The sequence below is a fragment of the Tamandua tetradactyla genome, chromosome 15, assembly GCF_023851605.1.
Source record: "Tamandua tetradactyla isolate mTamTet1 chromosome 15, mTamTet1.pri, whole genome shotgun sequence".
NCBI lineage: Eukaryota > Metazoa > Chordata > Mammalia > Pilosa > Myrmecophagidae > Tamandua > Tamandua tetradactyla.
In genome coordinates this window covers 86,981,331-87,001,136 of record NC_135341.1, presented here as the reverse complement: position 1 = coordinate 87,001,136, position 19,806 = coordinate 86,981,331, and the positions used below count along the sequence as shown (strand labels likewise).

The window sequence follows — 19,806 nt, the reverse complement described above, 5'->3', positions numbered from 1 at the left end:
TTAATTTCTTTTTTTTCTTTAATTAATAAAAAAATAATAATAAATGCCCATTGCAAAAGCCAAAAAAAAAAAAAAATTAACTCAATAGGATCATTGGCCTAAATGTAAAAGCTAACGCCATAAAACTTTTATAAGAAAGCACAGTTGTAAATCTTTGTTGACCTTGGATTATACAATGGCTTAAACATAACAAAAAATCAAGCAGCAAAAGGAAAAAAATAGATAAACTGGAGTTAATCAAAATTTTAAAAATTAGTAATGAGAAAAATGCAAATAAAAGCCCAAAGAGATATCACTTCACTCCACTAAGATGACTATAATCAAAAAGACAGACAATAACAAGTGCTGGGGAGGATGCTGGGGAATCAGTACCCTTCTACACCAAGTACGGGAATGCAAATGGTACAACTATGTGGTAAAGTCTGACCGTTCATCAAAAATCTTTTTTAAGAATGGAGTTACCGTATGTTCCAGCTATTCCACTTCTAGGGATGTACCCAAGAGGAATGAAAATACATGTCCATATAAAACCAGTTCATGAATATTCATAGCCGCATGATTCATAATAGCCCAAAAATGAAAATGACCAAAATGTCTATCAACTGGATAACAAAAGCAGGTATATTCACACAATGGAACATTATCAGACCATAAAATTATGAAGTGCTAATATATGCTGCAACATGGATGAAACCTTGAAAACATTATGCTAAGTGAAAGAAGCAAAACACAAAGATCACGTTGTATGATATAATTTACATGAAATGTCCAGAATAGGTTAATTCATAGATACAGAAGTAGATTAGTGGTTGCCAAGGTCTGGTGATGAAGTAAGGGCTTCTTTTGGGGCTAATGAAAATGTTCTGCAATTCTGAATTATAGTATGTGTTCTGCAATTAAAAGGCTGAATTTTTTAGTATTTTATAGTAAAGTATGAAAATACAATGGACAGACTCTGTCAATTTATAATCTGTCGTTTTATTCAGTTTTTCTTACAATATTCTGTCATTCAAAATATACCTTATGAGTAACTCATGCATACACAATAGGCACGCTATAAATATTTTTATTTAGTAATTAGCTATTTCTTTAGAGTGACTAAAAAATCCTGATGTAAAATCCCAGTTGGGAAGTGCATAATCCCATAGTAGACAAAATATATAACTTTACAATAAACAATTTTATAAGAATTTGCCCAAAAGAGGTAACATTTACAATTTAGAAATAAAAAATAAATAAAAATCAAGATGGAACACAATACTAACATCTGGACAGTGATCGGTGGTGCTCATTGACCAAGGGCTACCTGCACCCTGTGGCCTTTAGACTACCTGAAATTCAGTTAAGAGAATTATAAGGTAATAGAACTAGATAACATCTTCTTAACTGGGAATGCTGCAAGAAGATATAATCAATAGTGTACCAAAATTTTAAACTACATCTCTTCTTTGAACCCACTGAAAAAAATTAAAATTCATATTTTATTCTCTACTTTCAAAAAATCAGTGCTTTTAATCTTAAGTAGCAAGAATGATCCAAAAAAGCATGAAATCACTCACACAAAAGCTATGTTGAAGACTGGAAAGTCTCTGGAAGACAAGCTCAAGACCACTAGTCCAAATACACAATAAATCTTTACATAACGGCCTTCGGATGTTTTAAAAAACAAAAGAAGCTGTGGTCAGACATGATAAATAAATATATTCCAAACTTTTATATTGGGTTATTTTTATATCTATGGACATCCACCCTAATTTGAATTTAAAAAGTACTATTATGCAAGGTAAAATTATAGGCAACCAAATACATAACTTTAAAGAAGCAGCTTTGCAAACGTATAAACATAATCAATAAATATAAAATGAAAATATCTACTAACTATATTTCTCCAAAGCTACACAATTTTATAAAAATTCAAATATGTGGTCAATGTTAACACATGGAAAAGTATATATAAAATACTATTGAGTGAAAAGAGAAAAATTAAAAATATAAAGTGGTTGCAACAATGTAAAAGTAAATATATTACAATAACAAAAACAAGTGAATTTCAATTTAGAGACATAGATTCAAATATTTACTAGAATTTTGTCTTTGCTGCTTAAGATTATAACAAAATAAGAAAAAAAAAGACTATTTTAGATAAAACTATACTCCTAAATAGTAGTCACCAAACTATATGTGAACTCCTAAAACAGAGACTGAAAAAAACATTACTTCTATATTTCACCTGTATCCTATGGAAGATTAGCCCACATTTGCTGCTTTCCATTTTACAAAACCTGGGCAATGTGTACAGTTATAATTGCTCCTCAAACATAAAAAGAAAATGTAAAAGCACTGTCTGAGTAAGAAAACCAAGCAGCATGCTAACAAAAACTACCCACTTAATGTGTTTTGCTCCCCCAAAAAGTCACTAACAGAGTTTTAAAAAACTAATTCTATAAACATATATATATATATATTTTGGCATGGGCAGGCTCCAGAAATCGAACCTGGGTCTCCAGCACAACAGGTGAGAATTCTCCCACTGAGCCACCGGTGCACTGCCCTCTATATACATATTTTATATAACATATATTTATGCTGTAAATATTTGAAAGAATGGCTTCTACATAATTCTTTAATACAATAATATAATTGCAAGTTAGGCAAAGTCTCTCAAATTTATTATTGAAAATTATTCTCTACATAGTTTAGAAAATGGTTAATTTCTCGGATAAAACATGGCATATTTAGAAGTCCGAAAGCCAAGTAAATCCCTCATTTCATTTCGAAATTTTGACAAATCTTGGCGCAGTTCATTTAGATTTTCCACAGTTGCCTGATCTGTACTTTGCATCTTCTGTCTCATGGAAGTCAAGTAACGATGCACTAAGCAACACATCACTTTTTGATAATTCTCATCTCTTTTTTGTTTCAAATTTTTCCATTCCTTCAAAACAAACAATATTACTACACTAACAATGTGTAGAGACAAAACTTAAATGGGGTTAATTTTTACTAAATATTCAGTTAGAAACACAGCTTTTAATGCTTTATTAGGCTGTATTCTTGTCACCATATGTTGCAAAATAATAATTAACTTTAACATGTTTAACACAAATCTAGCCTGCACATTTGTTTCATTCATTCATCTGCACCCTTATCTTGATATTTTAAAAATTAGTTTTATGAAAATTGAGTTTATAGCCCAGATTAGCAAACTATGACCCATAAGGCAAATATGGCTTGTGTCATGTTTGTCAGCTGAGAACAGTTCTTATAAATGAACACTGCAATCACTCTGATGACTGGGAACACTAACTGAATGCCAATTACACAAAGTGTTATCTGTCCCCTACTCCCTACTCCCCCAGCAAAAAGAATTCCACTCTTTCAAGACCTGTATTACAAGAAAATCATAGTTATTGTTGCATTTTGGTAATATTAGTACCTAATATAACATTCTCAATTTTGTACGTGGACCACAAAGCCTAAAATATTTACTATGTTTATAGAAAAAGTTTGCCAAGAAAAACCACCAAAAAATATGAGCTTAAATGCAATGATCATTCTTTATCTATACTGAAAGAATAGGTGTGGCCCATGTTTTAAAACTATGAGAAGAGATTTCATATTTTTGGGAAATCTGAAAACTTTGAAAATCACAGCTTTCCCTCTCTTTATCTCAATAAATATTTATTGGATCTTTATTTTATGTTAGATAATATGCCATGCACTAGGGATATGGCAGTAAAAAGAAATCATTCACGGCCCTCAAAGATCTTGTATATTTATGCTTTAGGAAACTTCTGAGATTACAAATTGTGAAAATTTCATGTTAAATTCCAAGTCTTAATTTCTTACCTTTAAACTGTTCTGCCGTTTGACCCTGCCTTTTGATGTATGAGAGCAAATCCACTTACTGAGGCTACTAATCATATAGCAGATAGTCTTTGGTGAAGGAATGATGTTGAAAGGTGGCGGTAATGTACATTTGTCATCAAAGTAGCTCAGCCACAGCTTTGCTCGAGCAAACTTCCATTCTTTGTCTTCATGATTCTATAGCGGGTGTAATGAGAAAGTAATATGGATGGTACATATATAAAAGGAGAAAGAAAGGATGAAAGAGAGACCATTTTAAACTGTCCAAATGTTTCCACATCATGTTGGCAAAATTAGGTACAAGATTTACAATTACTATCCATTACTTACATTTTAAAAACCTATATTTAATTTTAAAATATGATTTCTTAATTTTTATAACGCTTTGGTTGTGTTATCTGCTGTCTATGTTTAGTATTATCTGAAGGGAATAGAAGAATGAACACTTACTGCTATTAACTGAAAGCTTTTGTGAAGCATTGCCACCAGCAGCTTTGTGAGCACGATCACCACTACGACATTGTATGTGCCAACAATAACAGCTCCGACAAAGGACTGCAATTCTTCCCCGTAACTAAATCTTGTGACAAAGATTGCCACATGTGCTAAGGAGAAAATATACCAGAACAAAGCAAAGCAAGTGCCAATGAACCTGTAAAGATAAGTACACTATTGTTTAAAAGGAAATAAAGGAAATTAATTAGCAGAAATGAATCAATCAATTTCATCAAAATTATTTGAAGAGCATTGTGACAATCCAAGACCCTTTATAATATACATGAGGTTGATCCCCACAGCAGATATGTTAGTTTAAACAACAAAACAGACTTACAGGAAGAGGAATTATTCCCAACTGTTTAACCCCTTGCCATGGTCTGTCTATTCTCTACACAGCAGCAGCCTATATAACGCTGGTCAAACCTAATTAGATTTTGTCACTCTTCTGCTCAGAACTTAAAATGGATCCTAATTTCAATAACCCAAAGTCCTTATGAGGACTGACAATTTCCTATATGATTCAGCCCTCCTGATCTCTCTGGCCTCATCTCCTACACCTTTCCCTCTTATTCACCCTACTGCACCTAGTCAGGCCTCATAGCTTTCCTTTGAACATGCCAGCCATGCTCCCACCTCAGGCTATCTGCCTTTACTGCTTGTCTCCCTGCAAATGTTCTCTGCCAGGTGTCTTCATAGCTTGTTTCTTCACTCCTTTAGGTTTTTCCTTGAAAGTGGAGCCTTTTCTAACCTTCTGTCTAAACATGCATGCTGTCATACATATACACTTCTGTGCTGGTTTGAAAGGAAGTATGCCCCCTAAGAAAAGCCATGTTTTAATATAAACCCCATTTCTTAAAGGAAGAATAGTCTTTATTCAATACTGTATGTTTGAAACTGTAATGAGATCATCTCCCTGGTTGATGTGATTTAGTCAAGAATGGTTGTTAAACTGGATTAGGGGATGACATGTCTCCACCCATTTGAGTGGGTATTGATTGGTTTACTGGAGTCCTATAAAAGAGGAAACATTTTGGAGAAATAGATTCAGAGAGACTCAGAGAGAGCAGAACGATGAAGCCATGAGATGCAGAGAGTCTATGAGCCAGCAACCTTTGAAGATGAAGAAGGAAAACGCCTCCCGGGGAGCTTCATGAAATAGGAAGCCAGGAGAGAAAGCTAGCAGATGATACCGTATTCGCCATGTGCCCTTCCAGCCAAGAGAGAAGCCCTGACTGTGTTTGCCGTGTGCCATCTCACTTGAGAGAGAAACCCTGAACTTCATCGGCCTTCTTGAACCAATGTATCTTTCCCTGGATGCCTTTGATTGGACATTTCTATAGACTTGTTTTAATTGGGACATTTTCTCGGACTTAGAACTGTAAACTAGCAACTCATTAAATTCCCCTTGTTAAAAGCCATTCTGTTTTTGGTATATTGCATTCCGGCAGCTAGCAAACTAGAACAACTCCCTAGTCCATGTTTTGTCTCCTTAGCTCTTATCTACTGTTAACATATAACGTATTTAATTGATCTTATTTATTGCCTCTCTCCGACCTCACTTAGAACAGAGTTTGGCATATAGTAGCTATGAAATAAATATTTATTGAATGAAAAAATGACTATGTTATAAACAATTCACAATAAAATCCTTCAAAAATCAAATTTCTCTGGTGCACTTAATTTGACTTATAAAAATGTGACTATCAGGAAACCTATTAATCTAAGCAAAACAAATACTTTCCACAATTCTTTGGATTTTTTTTGGTAGATAACTAATGACTTTTAAGCATCTATTTAAGTAGATTTAATTCAACTGGTTTTGTCCTAAACATCCTGTCTCTTCAGGTGATGTTTCATTTAGCTATTCCAAGTAGCAATAATTTATGGCATGCATGAGTTTTTTCTTTTTTATTTCTTTTGTTGGAGAGATGCAAATGTTCAAAAAATGATCATGGTGATGAATACACAACTATGTGATAATATTGTGAACCACTGATTGTAACCATGTCAAGAATGTTTGCATGTTTTGACGAGCAGTCTCACCACCCTCCCCCTCTCTGTGTGGGACATGACTCCTAGGGGTGTGGACCTTCCTGGCAACATGGGACAAAGATCCTGGAATGAGCTGAGACTCAGCATCAAAGGACTGAGAAAAACCCTAGAATGAGCTGAGAATTAACATCAAGGGATTGAGAGAAACTTCTTGACCAAAAGGGGAAAGAGTAAAATGAGACCAAGTGTCAATGGCTGAGAGACTCCAAACAGAGTCGAGAGGTTATCCTAGAGGTTATTCTTACGCATTAAGTAGATATCACCTTGTTGTTCAAGATGTAGCGGAGAGGCTGGAGGGAATTGCCTGAAAATGTAGTGCTGTGTTCCAGTAGCCATGTTTCTTGATGATGATTGAACAATGATATAGCTAGCTTTCACAATGAGCCTCTGTGAATGTGAAAACCTTGTGTCTGATGCTCCTTTTAGCTACTATATCAACAGAAGAGTAGAACATATGGAATAAAAATAAATAATAGGGGGAACAAATGCTAAAATAAATTCAATCTGAAATGCTAGTAGTAAATGAAAGCGAGGGGTAAGGGGTATGGTATGTATAGTCTTTTTTTCTCTATTATCATTTTATTTCTTTTTCTGTTGTCTTTTTATTTTTTCTAAATCGATGCAAATGTACTAAGAAATGATGAATATGCAACTATGTGATGATATTAAGAATTATTGATTGTATATGTAGAATAGAATATCTTAATGTTTTGTTTGTTAATTTTTTTTAATAAAAAACGTTTAAAAAAAGAATGTATGTTTGATTCTTGTTTACAATAAAAATATCAAAAAAACAATAATTATGATGTTTTAAAATACTTGCTTTAATGTTTTGGTATTTTCAAGGCATTCATATTTTAACATAGTTTTCTTTTTCTAAAATAAAATAAATGTATTTTAATAAATGAAGAGGCAATATAGTAATGAACCTAATTTCTTATTCTTTAGAATGAGATGATGTGCAAAGTAACTACAGAACAACAGGTATATAACAGGGATGCAACAAATGTGTAATTTGGATCCCCTTCTCCATTATCTTATTTAAGAATGGGGCAGGTATTTTGACCACCTTACAACTGATTGTACAATTCCTTATGATACATGAGATTAGAGAAAAGCAACTGCTCTAGTGAGTCTGAATAAGAGACAGTACTGCCCTCCTAAAAGTTTTTGAAAATCTGAGAGTGTTTTCGGTTCTAACAATACCAAAAGCTGCTACATAAACCTAACGCTTAAAGTGAAGAGATGCTAAACATCCTGCAACGATGGGACCAAAAAAAAACTGTCTTGCCCAAAATACTAAGGGTGCACTAAATGCCCTCTTTGAGATAGACAGCAGGTGGAAACACAATGGATCTACTAATTATTTTAGATTCTATATGTAAAGATGACTATTAAACGATTGATGGGAACTACACAAATTTTCATTAAAGTTTGCAAACCTTAAAGAGGAATTTACTAAAGAAAATTTTAAGTTCCATTTCTGTAGGTTACAATTCATACACAACACAGCTGAAAGAAATATATCTACTAAAAATTTAAAAAGATACTTACGAGTGGAATGTATCATTGCTCTGCTGTTCACAGAAGATGCCCACACAGTCCTTCTGTTCTTTTGGAGTATAGCCTTTATCATACAGTTGTGTCAGTCCAATCGTAAAAGAAAACAAAACAAGAAGAAACATTCCAAGAAATTTTCCAAAATCTTGTAACATCTGTCCCATTGAAATCTGTAGAATACATTACATAGGTGTTCATTAAAATTATCAGGAAAAACAAAATATTAAATGATCATGTAATAAAAGGAAGACAAACATGACTATCCACTTTTATTCCATCTGGAAGAAATATCTGATGAGAACATAAAAAATCCAGCTGCCAACAAAAAATCCTAATAATCACGACAACACTGGAATGTTGGATGGTACATGCCAAAAATCTGGACTTGAATTGCTGCTATGGAGGTAGAGCTGGAAATACAGAGATTTAAGAAAAGGCTTAATTTTAACCGGATAGAAGGAAAATGTCCTGTTCAAGCCTAAAGGGAAACATGCTTATATTTATATAACTCTTAAAGTTTACAAATATAAAATCATTATGACATAAAGTAATTAGATTTCCTCAACCAGAAAAATTCTAGACCAAATCCTGAAAAACAGCAGTTCCTCTTTCAAAACACCCTACTACTTTCTTGCCCAGGTGATCAGTTTTCTTTGATACTGGGGCCATAAAAAATATTCTGTATGCAATCCAAATGAAAGAGTCTACTATAAATACGTATCTACTGTAATTTAGACCTGAACAGTGCATCTGGAACCTTTATTCACACCCACCTTCATTGGGCAATTCTTCTTCAAAACCTGGGGAGCAGGTACTTTACCCTCTTGGTGTCTAAACTGGCATACACATTTGGAGAAAAACTTGACATTACCCTTTTGACAAAGCAATTCTGTACTAGCAATTTGGTTAACAGATATGAAGTAACAAAAAATGCAAACATAGCAAAGGATTTCCATTGCAGCATTGTTAGAGACAGCAAAAAATGAGAACATATTAAATGTTGCTGTTAAAAGGAATGAATTACATCTGTACATGCTGGCAAAGAAAGATGTCCATAAAATATTAACTAAAAAAAAGCAACATACAGAACAGTATGAGTAACAGCTCCATTTTTTTACTTTTTAAAAGTTAGACCAGATATAGATTTTGACATAGGTATGATTCAATGTGCACAGGAAATTTCTGGAATATTACCAAATAAATTGTTAATAAGACTTTTCTATGAAAAGTAGATTTAGAGGTATCATTTTCTACACCCTTTTTTTTATTTGTATGCTGTATGGCAGGGGTCACAGTTCATTCTTTTTCCATGTGAGTATTCCCTTACTGTAACACCATTTGTTGAATTTTCATTTTTTGTTTTTTTTTTTCATTTGTTTGTTTGCTGGTTTGTTTTTGGGAAGTCCATGGGCTGGGAATTGAGCCTGGCTCTCCCACATGGTAGGCAGGAATTCTATCACTGAACTACCCTCATACCTCCCACTTTATACCCTTTTAAAATTTTCTTTGCAATATGCACTTTTTTACTTTTAAGATTCAAAAATTAATTTTAAAAAGGTCTTCCTCAAATTTAACCAGGTCAAATTTATATAGTTAATTAAATCCTGCTTCAAATAAAATTCCTAATTGACCCAAACCTGAAAACATGACATATGCCAACCACCAATAATACACAATGGTACCATGAGGCAAATGGCCAGGCATTCTAGCCCACTGAAGTGTCAGTTAATTAAGTATCAGAATTATGCTAAAATGTTTAAACAGGCCACAAGGTAGTATTTCAGACTCTACAATAGTGGAGAGGTCCAATAAACCAGACTCTTGTGCACTTGACTAGACCATGTGGTACTTTTCAAAGCCTTATGTTTTTCTCACTTGGCACTTTTATAAAATTCTGACAAAAGAAGCAGGAAGCTCAAAATGTGTGATAAAGAGAAGCAAATTTTTATTTTAATTGATGACAGCTTTTCTGGGTCACCCTGAAGAACAAAATCATTACATCAAATTGTTAGTGATTAAAATAGTCATACCATATCTGTACAATACTTATTCCAAGTTACATAATACTTAGGATAGTAGGAATATGGTAACAATTTTTTTTAATCATACATTCCCCCTTCTCCTCTCCCTGCTAACTAGAGAAAGACTGCCTTTGAAGAAAGCTGAGACCCTGCAAGCTTATAGTAAATTCAATTTTCCAAGAGTAATCATGTATGATTGATAAACAATTTTAATAAAAAAAAAAAAAAAAGGCCAAAAGTAGAAGCCTTCATTTAACACAACAAAGTTTTAAATGGTAATTGTAATTCCATTTCAATAACAAAGTCAGCAGTATTTAATAAGATCCTACACACTCTATGATTTTGCTTTAAAAGCCTGATACTGACTTCTGGGACACCCGGTGCAGTAGAGTGAGGCCCCTCCTGCAGGACTGCAGGTCCCGGGGTGTGAGGAAACAAGGAGGGTCTCTAGGTCGTTTTGGGGAAGCGCGCATCGGTGGATCGGGGGAGAGCGGGTGGGGCCGGTGCCTGGGATCCCTGGGTGGGCTGCAGAGTATTGGGGACGTGCGACAGGAGGAACTGACCTCCCGGCTCCAGCCTGCCCAGCTGCTGCGGAAACTGCTCCACGTGGTTGCGATGGGCAGCGCCTGCAGGGAGCCTGGGGGCCAGTGACTGTCCACCGCGGGGCGGGCCTGGGGGTGGGGAGGGATCACCTTTCGGATGCAGGAATAGCCAGCTGCAGACGTGGCGTCCAGCAGGCCCCCCAGCGCTGCTCATCAGCGGATCACCTACATGCTGCTTGGCTCCCCAGTCCCCAGCAGAGCCCCACCCTCGGGCTCCCTGGTGGAGCACACCCTGCTGAGCGACGCCCCCCCCCCCCAGGTACAGCGGACCCCTGCTGAGCACGCCAACCTGGAGTTTCTCAGGCCAGAACGGGCGGGGCAGAGGGAGGCGGAGCCCACATCGCCATCTGCTGGCGAGAAGGGGTAGTGCAGGCAAGCTAACTCGCCTGCCTAGTTCTTTATTTTTATTTTTTCTTACTATTTTTTTCTTTTCCCCCTTTTTAAAGTATATTCTTTCTGCACATTTTTATTAGTACTATAGTTGTTTTTAATCATTTTTTATTTTTATAGCTATTTTATATTTTTATTAATTTCTATTTTTCATTTCACATATTTTTTATTATTCCATTTCATTTATTTTTATTATTACTATTTTTCTTTTAAATTTTCTCTCCCTTTAGTGGGCACGAGCTTGACTTAACTCCCAGTTTATCCGGGGGTTTCTCATTTGATTCCGGGGCCTACTATTCTTGAGGTGTATTTTGTTTGGTTCTTGTTTTTGTATTTCATGTTTTCATTGTATTATTATTTTATTACTATCTCTTTGTTTTGTTCTTTTATTGTGTGTGTGTATAGGCTGGCAGGCATTCTGCACCTGAAGTCCCCCTGTACCCTGGCCTAGCTTAGAATAGACCCTCAGGTTGAACTGTATCCCCTACATGAGATCCGAACCTTGATTTGATGGAGAGTAACTGACATGGTGCAACAGGAAACGTTCTGCAAAATCCAAGTAAATACATTAACTTTAGAAGAGTGAAAAACACCAACTTACAAAATAACCATATTAAGATAATCAAATACCCTGAAAACCACAGAAAATGACAAAGCACAAGAAAATCTAAGCAGAAATGGCCCAGCCAAATGACCAAATCAGAATTCCAGAGGAAATGCAGAATATGGAACAACTACTTTATAAACAACTTTATAAACAAGGATGTTTATAAAGAAATAAAGGATATCAGTAAGACACTAAAAGAGCATAAAGAAGAATTCAGGAGGTTAAATAGAAAAATGGCAGATCTCACAGAAATGAAACATACAGTAGAACAAATAAAAAATATACATGATGGAAGATTCGAAGAAGCAGAAGGAAGAATAAGTGAGCTAGAAGATAGAACAACAGAACTAGAGTGCACAAAAGAACAAATGGCAACAAAGATGGAAAAAATCCAACTGGATTTTAGGGAAATGATGGACAACAAGAGGCATGTTAATATAATAATTATTGGAGTCCCAGAAGAAGAGAAGAAAAAAGGTTTGGGAAATCAGTTGAGGATGTAATCAGAGAAAATCTACCAATTTTTATAAAATGCAAGAGTATGCAAACCGAAGAAACCCAGCAAAATCCAGACAGAATAAATCCAAACAGGCCCACTCCAAGACACATATGAATCCGACTGTCAGGTTTGAAAGAGAAGCAGCAAGTCCTGAAAGACAAGAAAAGAAAAGCATCTACTATACACAAGGGAGAACACATAAGACTAACTTCAGACTATTTAACAGTCATCACAGAAGCAAGAAGGCATTGGTATGATATTTTTACGATCCTGAATGAGAAAGGCTTTCAACCAAGAATTCTTTATCTATAAAAATAAGTAAATAATAGGGGGAACAAATGTTAAAATAAATTTAGTAGACTGAAATGCTAGTGATCAATGAAAGGGAGGGGTAAATTCGTATGGTACGTATGAATTTTTTTATTTCTTTTCTTAATTGATGCATATGTTCTAAGAAATGATCACGATGATGAATAAATATACAACTATGTCATGATATTGTGAGTTATTGATTATATTCCAAGAATGAAATGATCGTATGGTAAGAATGCTCGTGTTTTATATTTAAAAAAAATTTTTAAATACATATATCCATTGGACTGTACAACCCAAACAGTGAACCCTAGACTAAACCATGGAATACAGTTAACTGTAAAATACACAATTTTACAATTGTAAAAATGTTCATTAATCAATTGTAGCAAATGTACCACACTAACACAAGGTGTGAATATTAGGGTGGTATAGAGAACTCTGTATTTTAGGTGTGATATTTCTGTAAACCTATAACTTCTTTAATAAAAATAATTTTTTAAGTTAAAAAAACAAAGAATTCTTTATCCAACCAAGTTATCCTTCAAAATTGAGAGAGAGATCAAAGACAAAGAAAGATTGAGAGAACTAGTCAAGAAGAGACCAGCCCCACAAGAAATAAGGGAGCCTGTCAGATCATAAAAAAAAAGAAAGGAGAGGGAGGTCTAGAGGAGGGCACAGAATTAAAGAATATGAGTAAAGGTACTTTAAAGGAAAAGAGAGAGAGAAGGAAAATAATCCACAGATCTGACAAATAAAAACTAAAGAACAAGATGGTAGAATCAAGAACTGCTTTTACAGTAATTACTGTGACTGTTAATGGACTAAACTCACCAATTAAAAGATACCAACTGACAGAGTGGATCAAAAAAACATTATCTATATGCTGTTTACAAGAGACACATCTTAGGCTCAAGGACACAGACTGAAAGTGAAAGGATGGAAAAAAATCTTCTATGCAAACTGTAACCAAAAGAAAGCAGGAGTAGCTATACTAATAGCAGACAAAACAGACTTTAAATGTAAAGATGTCATAAGACACAAAGAAGGACACTACATATTAATCAAAGGAATAATTCACCAGGAAGAAATAACAATCATAAATGTATATGCTCCCAATCAAGGAGCTCAAAAGTACATGAGGCATATATTAGAAAAACTGAAGGGAGCTATAGACATACATGAGTAATAGTGGGAGACTTCAATACACCACTCACCACTATAGACAGAACAACCACACAGAGGATCAACAAGGAAGTAGAGAACCTAAACAATAAGATAAATGAATTAGATCTAATAGACATATATAGATCATTACACCCCAAAACACCAGGATACACATTCTTCTCTAGCACACATGGAACATTCTCCAGGATAGACCATATACTGGGACATAAGCTGAGTCTCTACAAATTTAATAAGATTGAAATTATTCCAAGTACTTTCTCTGATCACAACAGAATAAAGTCAGAAATTAATAATCACCAAAGAACCAGAGCTTTCACAAACATACAGAGATTAAACAATACACTCAAATAATCAGTGAGTCAAGGAAGAAATTGCTGGAGAAATCAGTATATATCTGGAGATGAATGATAATGACAATACAACATATCAAAACTTACAAGATGTGGCAAAGACAGTGGTGAGAGGAAAATTTATTGCCCTAAATGCTTATATTAAAAAACCAGAACAAGCAAAACTTGAGCATTTAACTGCTCACCTGGAGAATGTAGAGAAAGAACAGCAAACTAACCCCAAAGCAAATAAAAAAAAGAGAAATAATAGAGAGTAAAGCAGAAATAAACAAACTGGAGAATAATAAAACAATAGAAAGAATCAACAAAACTAAAAGTTGGTTCTTTAAGAAAATTATTAAAATTGATGGTCCCCTAGCTAGACTAACAAAGAAGAAAAAGGAGAGGACACATATAAACAAAATCAGAAATGAGAGAGGGGTTGTTACCACAGATCATGAAGAAAATTAAAAACTCTTAAGAGAATATTATGAACAACTATATGCCAACAAACTATACAACTTAGATGAAACGGACAAATCCCTAGAAACACAGAAGTTACCTATACTGACTTGAGAAGAAATAGAAGGTCTCAATAAACCAATTACATTGTTGGTTTGTCCAGAGTGATGCCCCGATGAATCCCAGAGTGATTGATCAGTGACTGGAAAAGTATTTGCAAGCCCCCTTCGGGGAATGGTGAGAGTGGGGAGAAATTCAACTTCCCCAAGTTGAATTCTTGATATTCTCACAACCAGTGTGGACAACCAAAGCTATAGGCTGAGCCCCCAGTCTTGGGGTTTGTTCCTATGAAACTTAACCCCACAAAGGATAGGTCAAGTCTACTTAAAATTTAGGCCTAAGGGTCACCCCCAAGAGAGCCTCTTTTCTTGCTCAGATGTGGCCTCTCTCTCCAGCCAACATGATGAGCAGTCTCACCACCCTCCCCCTCTCTGTGTGGGACATGACTCCCAGGGGTGTGGGACCTTCCAGGCAATGTGGGACAGAAATCCTGGAATGAGCTGAGACTCAGCATCAAGGGACTGAGAAAAACCCTAGAATGAGCTGAGAATTAACATCAAGGGATTGAAAAAAGCTTCTCGACCAAAGGGGGAAGAGTGAAATGAGACTAAGTGTCAATGACTGAGAGATTCCAAACAGAGTCGAGAGGTTATCCTGGAGGGCATTCTTATGCATTAAGTAGATATCACCTTGTTGTTCAAGATGTAGCGGAGAGGCTGGAGGGAACTGCCTGAAAATGTAGAGCTGTGTTCCAGCAGCCATGTTTCTTGATGATGGTTGAACAATGATATAGCTTTCACAATGAGACTCTGTGAATGTGAAAACCTTGTGTCTGATGCTCCTTTTAGCTACTATATCAACAGAAGAGTAGAACATATGGAATAAAAATAAATAATAGGGGGAAACAAATGTTGAAATAAATTTAGTTTGAAATGCTAGTGGTAAATGAAAGCGAGGGGTAAGGGGTATGGTATGTATAACCTTTTTTTCCTCTATTATCGTTTTATTTCTTTTTCTGTTGTCCTTTTATTTCTTTTTCTAAATCGATGCAAATGTTCTAAGAAATGATGAGAGCATTTCTTTTGAAATCTCTTAATGGCACAGTATGTGATATTTTTTATTTTGTGTGCAAAAACACTACACACAGTATGAGATGAGAAGTAAAAGTATATCTTTATTGAATAGGCTCTGGTGATATAGCACATGTACTAATGTACTCTTCAATAGCAAAATATCTTGGAATTGAATTAAATTAATATTAGTCATTTGAATTTGCAATAAATAAATAAATAAATAAAATAAACCAATTACAAGTAAAGAGATCCAATCAGTTATCAAAAATTCTCCCCCCCCCCCCTCCCCCGCAAAACAACAACAACAACCCAGGACCAGATGGCTTCACAGGAGAATTTTATCAAACATTTCAGAAAGAACTAACACCAATTCTCTTCAAACTCTTTCAAAAAACTGAAGAAAAAGGAATGCTACCTAACTTATTTTATGAAGCTAACACCATTCTAATACCAAAATCAGATAAAGACGATACAAGAAAAGAAAACCACAGACCAATCTCCCTAATGAACATAGATGTGAAAATTCTTAACAAAATACTAGCACATCGTATCCATGCCACATTAAAAAGTTATACATCATGATCAAACGGATTCATACCAATTAAAAGATACCGACTGACATTAATTGGAATGCAAGTTTGGTTCAACAAAAGAAAATCAATCAACTAATACAGCAGATTAACAAATCAAAGGGAAAAATCACATGATCATATCGATTGATGCTGTAAAAGCATTCAACAAAATCCAGCGTCCTTTTCTCACAAAAACACTTCAAAAGTTAGGTATTGATGAAACTTTTTCAATATCATAAAGGACATATATGAAAAACCCATAGCCAGCATCATACTTAATGGTGAGAAACTGAAAGCATTCCCCTTGAGATCAGGGACGAGACAAGGATGTCCATTGCCACCACTATTATTCAACATTGTATTATAAGTACTAGCTGGAGCAAATAGATAGGAGAAAGAAATAAAAGGCATCCAAATAGGAAAGGAAGTAAAACTTTCATTATTTGCAGATGACATGATCCTGTACTAGGAAAATCCTAAGAAATCTCCAGCTAAACTATTTGAGCTAATAAATTCAGCAAAGTGGCAGGATACAAGATTAATGTACAAAAATCAGTAATGTTTCTATACACAAGCAATGACCTATCTGAAATGACAACTAAGGAAAAAATTCTATTCAGAATAGCAACCAGAAGAATTAGGTATCTAGGAATAAGCCTAACCAGGATGTCAAGGACTTATACACAGAAAATTACAAAAAAAAAAATTGCTAAAAATTTTAAAATGACCTGAATAGATTGAAAGTTATTCCATGCTCATGGATAGGAAGGTTGAATATCGTCAAGATGTCAATCGTACCCAAACTGGTAACAGATTCAATGCAATACTAATAAGAATCCCAAGAACCTCCTTTGAAGACTTGGAAAAACTGGTTATCAAATTTATATGGAAAGGACTTCCGGAGAAGATGGCGGCTTAGTAAGACGCGCAGGTCTTAGTTCCTCCTCCAGAAAAGCAACTAAAGAAACAGAAACAATACAAAACAGCTCCCGGAGTCACGACAGAGACCAAAAAAGACAGCGTACCCCATTCTGGAACGGCTGAACGGGTAGGGAGAATCCACTGCTGTGAGATACCCGTGGGGTGCACGTTTTCCCGGCTGGGGTGGCTGGCGTCTGGGGTCCCCTCCACGCACGTCGCTCCCCGGTCTGACTGGGAACATTGGATAGCGGGGCCCTCCCGTCACGCTTGGCGTCTCGGGCCAGCTGGGCAATTTGGACCGGCACTCCCCCAAGCCACGGCTAGCGACCCCCGCCTCCACGCGCGGTTTCCCGGGCCGACTGCCCTGCAGACAAACGACCGCCACGAGCGCCACCTACTGGGCAGGAAAAGAAAAACAGAGCCCAGAGAGTCCACAGAAAAAGCTTTCAACCAGCTGGGTCCCACACCCAGGGAGATCTGATCAAATGCCCAGTCACCAGCAGAAAATAATGGATGACGCTCGGAAAATTGAAGATATGGCCCAATCAAAGGAACAAACCAATAGTTCAAATGAGATACAGGAGCTGAGACAACTAATGCTGAATATACGAACAGAAATGGAAAAACTCTTCAAAAACCAAATCAATAAATTGAGGGAGGACATGAAGAAGATATGGGCTGAACAAAAAGAAGAAATAGAAAATCTGAAAAAACAAAGCACAGAACTTGTGGGAGTGAAGGACAAAGAAGAAAAAATGGAAAAAACAATGGATACCTACAATGGTAGATCTAAAGAGACAGAAGCTACAATTAGTGAACTGGAGGATGGAACAACTGAATTCCAAAAAGAAACAGAAACTATAGGGAAAAGAATGGAAAAACTTGAGCAGGGAATCAGGGAACTGAATGACAATATGAAGCGCACAAATATACGTGTTGTGGGTGTCCCAGAAGGAGAAGAGAAGGGAAAAGGAGAAAAACTAATGGAAGAAATTATCACTGAAAATTTCCCAACTCTTATGAAAGACCTAAATATACAGATCCAAGAAGTGCAGCGCACCCCAAAGAGAATAGACCCAAATAGGCGTTCTCCAAGACATTTACTAGTTAGAATGTCAGAGGTCAAAGAGAAAGAGAGGATCTTGAAAGCAGCAAGAGAAAAACAATCTGTCACATACAAGGGAAACCCAATAAGACTATGTGTAGATTTCTCAGCAGAAACCATGGAAGCTAGAAGACAGTGGGATGATATATTTAAATCACTAAAAGAGAAAAACTGCCAACCAAGACTCCTATATCCAGCAAAATTGTCCTTCAAAAATGAAGGAGAAATTAAAACATTTATAGACAAAAAGTCACTGAGAGAATTTGTGACCAAGAGACCAGCTCTGCAAGAAATACTAAAGGGAGCACTAGAGTCAGATACGAAAAGACAGAAGAGAGAGGTATGGAGTAAAGTGTAGAAAGAAGGAAAATCAGATATGATATATATAATACAAAAGCCAAAATGGTAGAGGAAAATATTATCCAAACAGTAATAACACTAAAAGTTAATGGACTGAATTTCCCAATCAAAAGACATAGAATGGCAGAATGGATTACGACCCAGCAATACCACTGCTAGGTATCTACTCAAAGGACTTAAGGGCAAAGACACAGACGGACATTTGCACACCAGTGTTTATAGCAGCATTATCTACAACTTCAAAGAGATGGAAACAGTCAAAATGCCCATCAACAGACGAGTGGCTAAACAAACTGAGGCGTATACCTACGATGGAATATTATGCAGCTTTAAGACAGACTAAACTTATGAAGCATGTAATAACATAGATGGACCTAGAGAACATTATGCTGAGTGAGTCTAGCCAAAAACTAAAGGACAAATACTGTATGGTCCCACTGATGTGAACCGACATTCGAGAATCAGCTTGGACTATATCATTGGTAACAGAGACCAGCAGGAGTTAGAAACAGGGTAAGATAATGGGTAATTGGAGCTGAAGGGATACAGACTGTGCAACAGGACTAAATACAAAAACTCAAAAATGGACAGCACAATAATACCTAAGTGTAATGTAACTAGGTTGGAACACTGAATGAAGCTGCACCTGAAATATGGTTTTTTGTTTGTTTGTTTGTGTGTTTGTATCTTTTGTTTTTGTTTTTTTCTTTTTCCTTTTTATATATATATATATTATTAGTATTATTATTTTAATTCTCTTCTCTATATTAACATTCTATATCTTTTTCTGCTGTTTTGCTAGTTCTTTTCCTAAATCGATGCAAATGTACTAAGAAATGATGATCATACATCTATGTGATGATACTAAGAATTACTGAGTGCATGTGTAGAATGGAATGATTTCTAAATGTTGTGTTAATTTCTTTTCTTTTTTTTGATTAATAAAATAAAAAAATAAAAAAAAATAAAAAAAATAAATTTATATGGAAGGGAAAGAGGCCCCAAATAGCTAAAGATATCCTAAAAAAGAAGAGCAAACTGGGAGGTCTAATCACTTCCTGACTATAAAGCCACAGTGGTTAAAACAGCCTGGTACTGGTACAAAGACAGAAGGACTGACCAGTGGAACAGAATAGAGAGTGCAGAGATTGACCACCAAATTTATGGACCAGACAGCTTCACAGGAGAACTTTAAGAAACGCTGTATCTATAGATTTTTTCCTTCCTTGCTTTAATTTTAAATTGGCTTATGAAACATATTGTACAAACAGGCTTTATGATGATTACTTAGATTTTTTTCTTTTAATATGTCTAAGGATAAGCTAACT

General features: G+C 35.6%; 1 protein-coding gene across 1 annotated transcript in view; it reads right to left on the bottom strand.

The window, feature by feature from the left end:
- Nucleotides 1-203: 203 nt before the first annotated feature.
- TRPC1 (transient receptor potential cation channel subfamily C member 1) overlaps nucleotides 204-19,806 on the bottom strand; it is an 84,361-nt gene continuing 64,758 nt past the window's right edge. Inside the window, 4 exon segments of the mRNA XM_077130315.1 lie at nucleotides 204-2,935; nucleotides 3,850-4,044; nucleotides 4,318-4,519; nucleotides 7,972-8,147. Coding sequence (XP_076986430.1) covers nucleotides 2,708-2,935; nucleotides 3,850-4,044; nucleotides 4,318-4,519; nucleotides 7,972-8,147 — 801 coding nt within the window. The 3' untranslated portion in view covers nucleotides 204-2,707.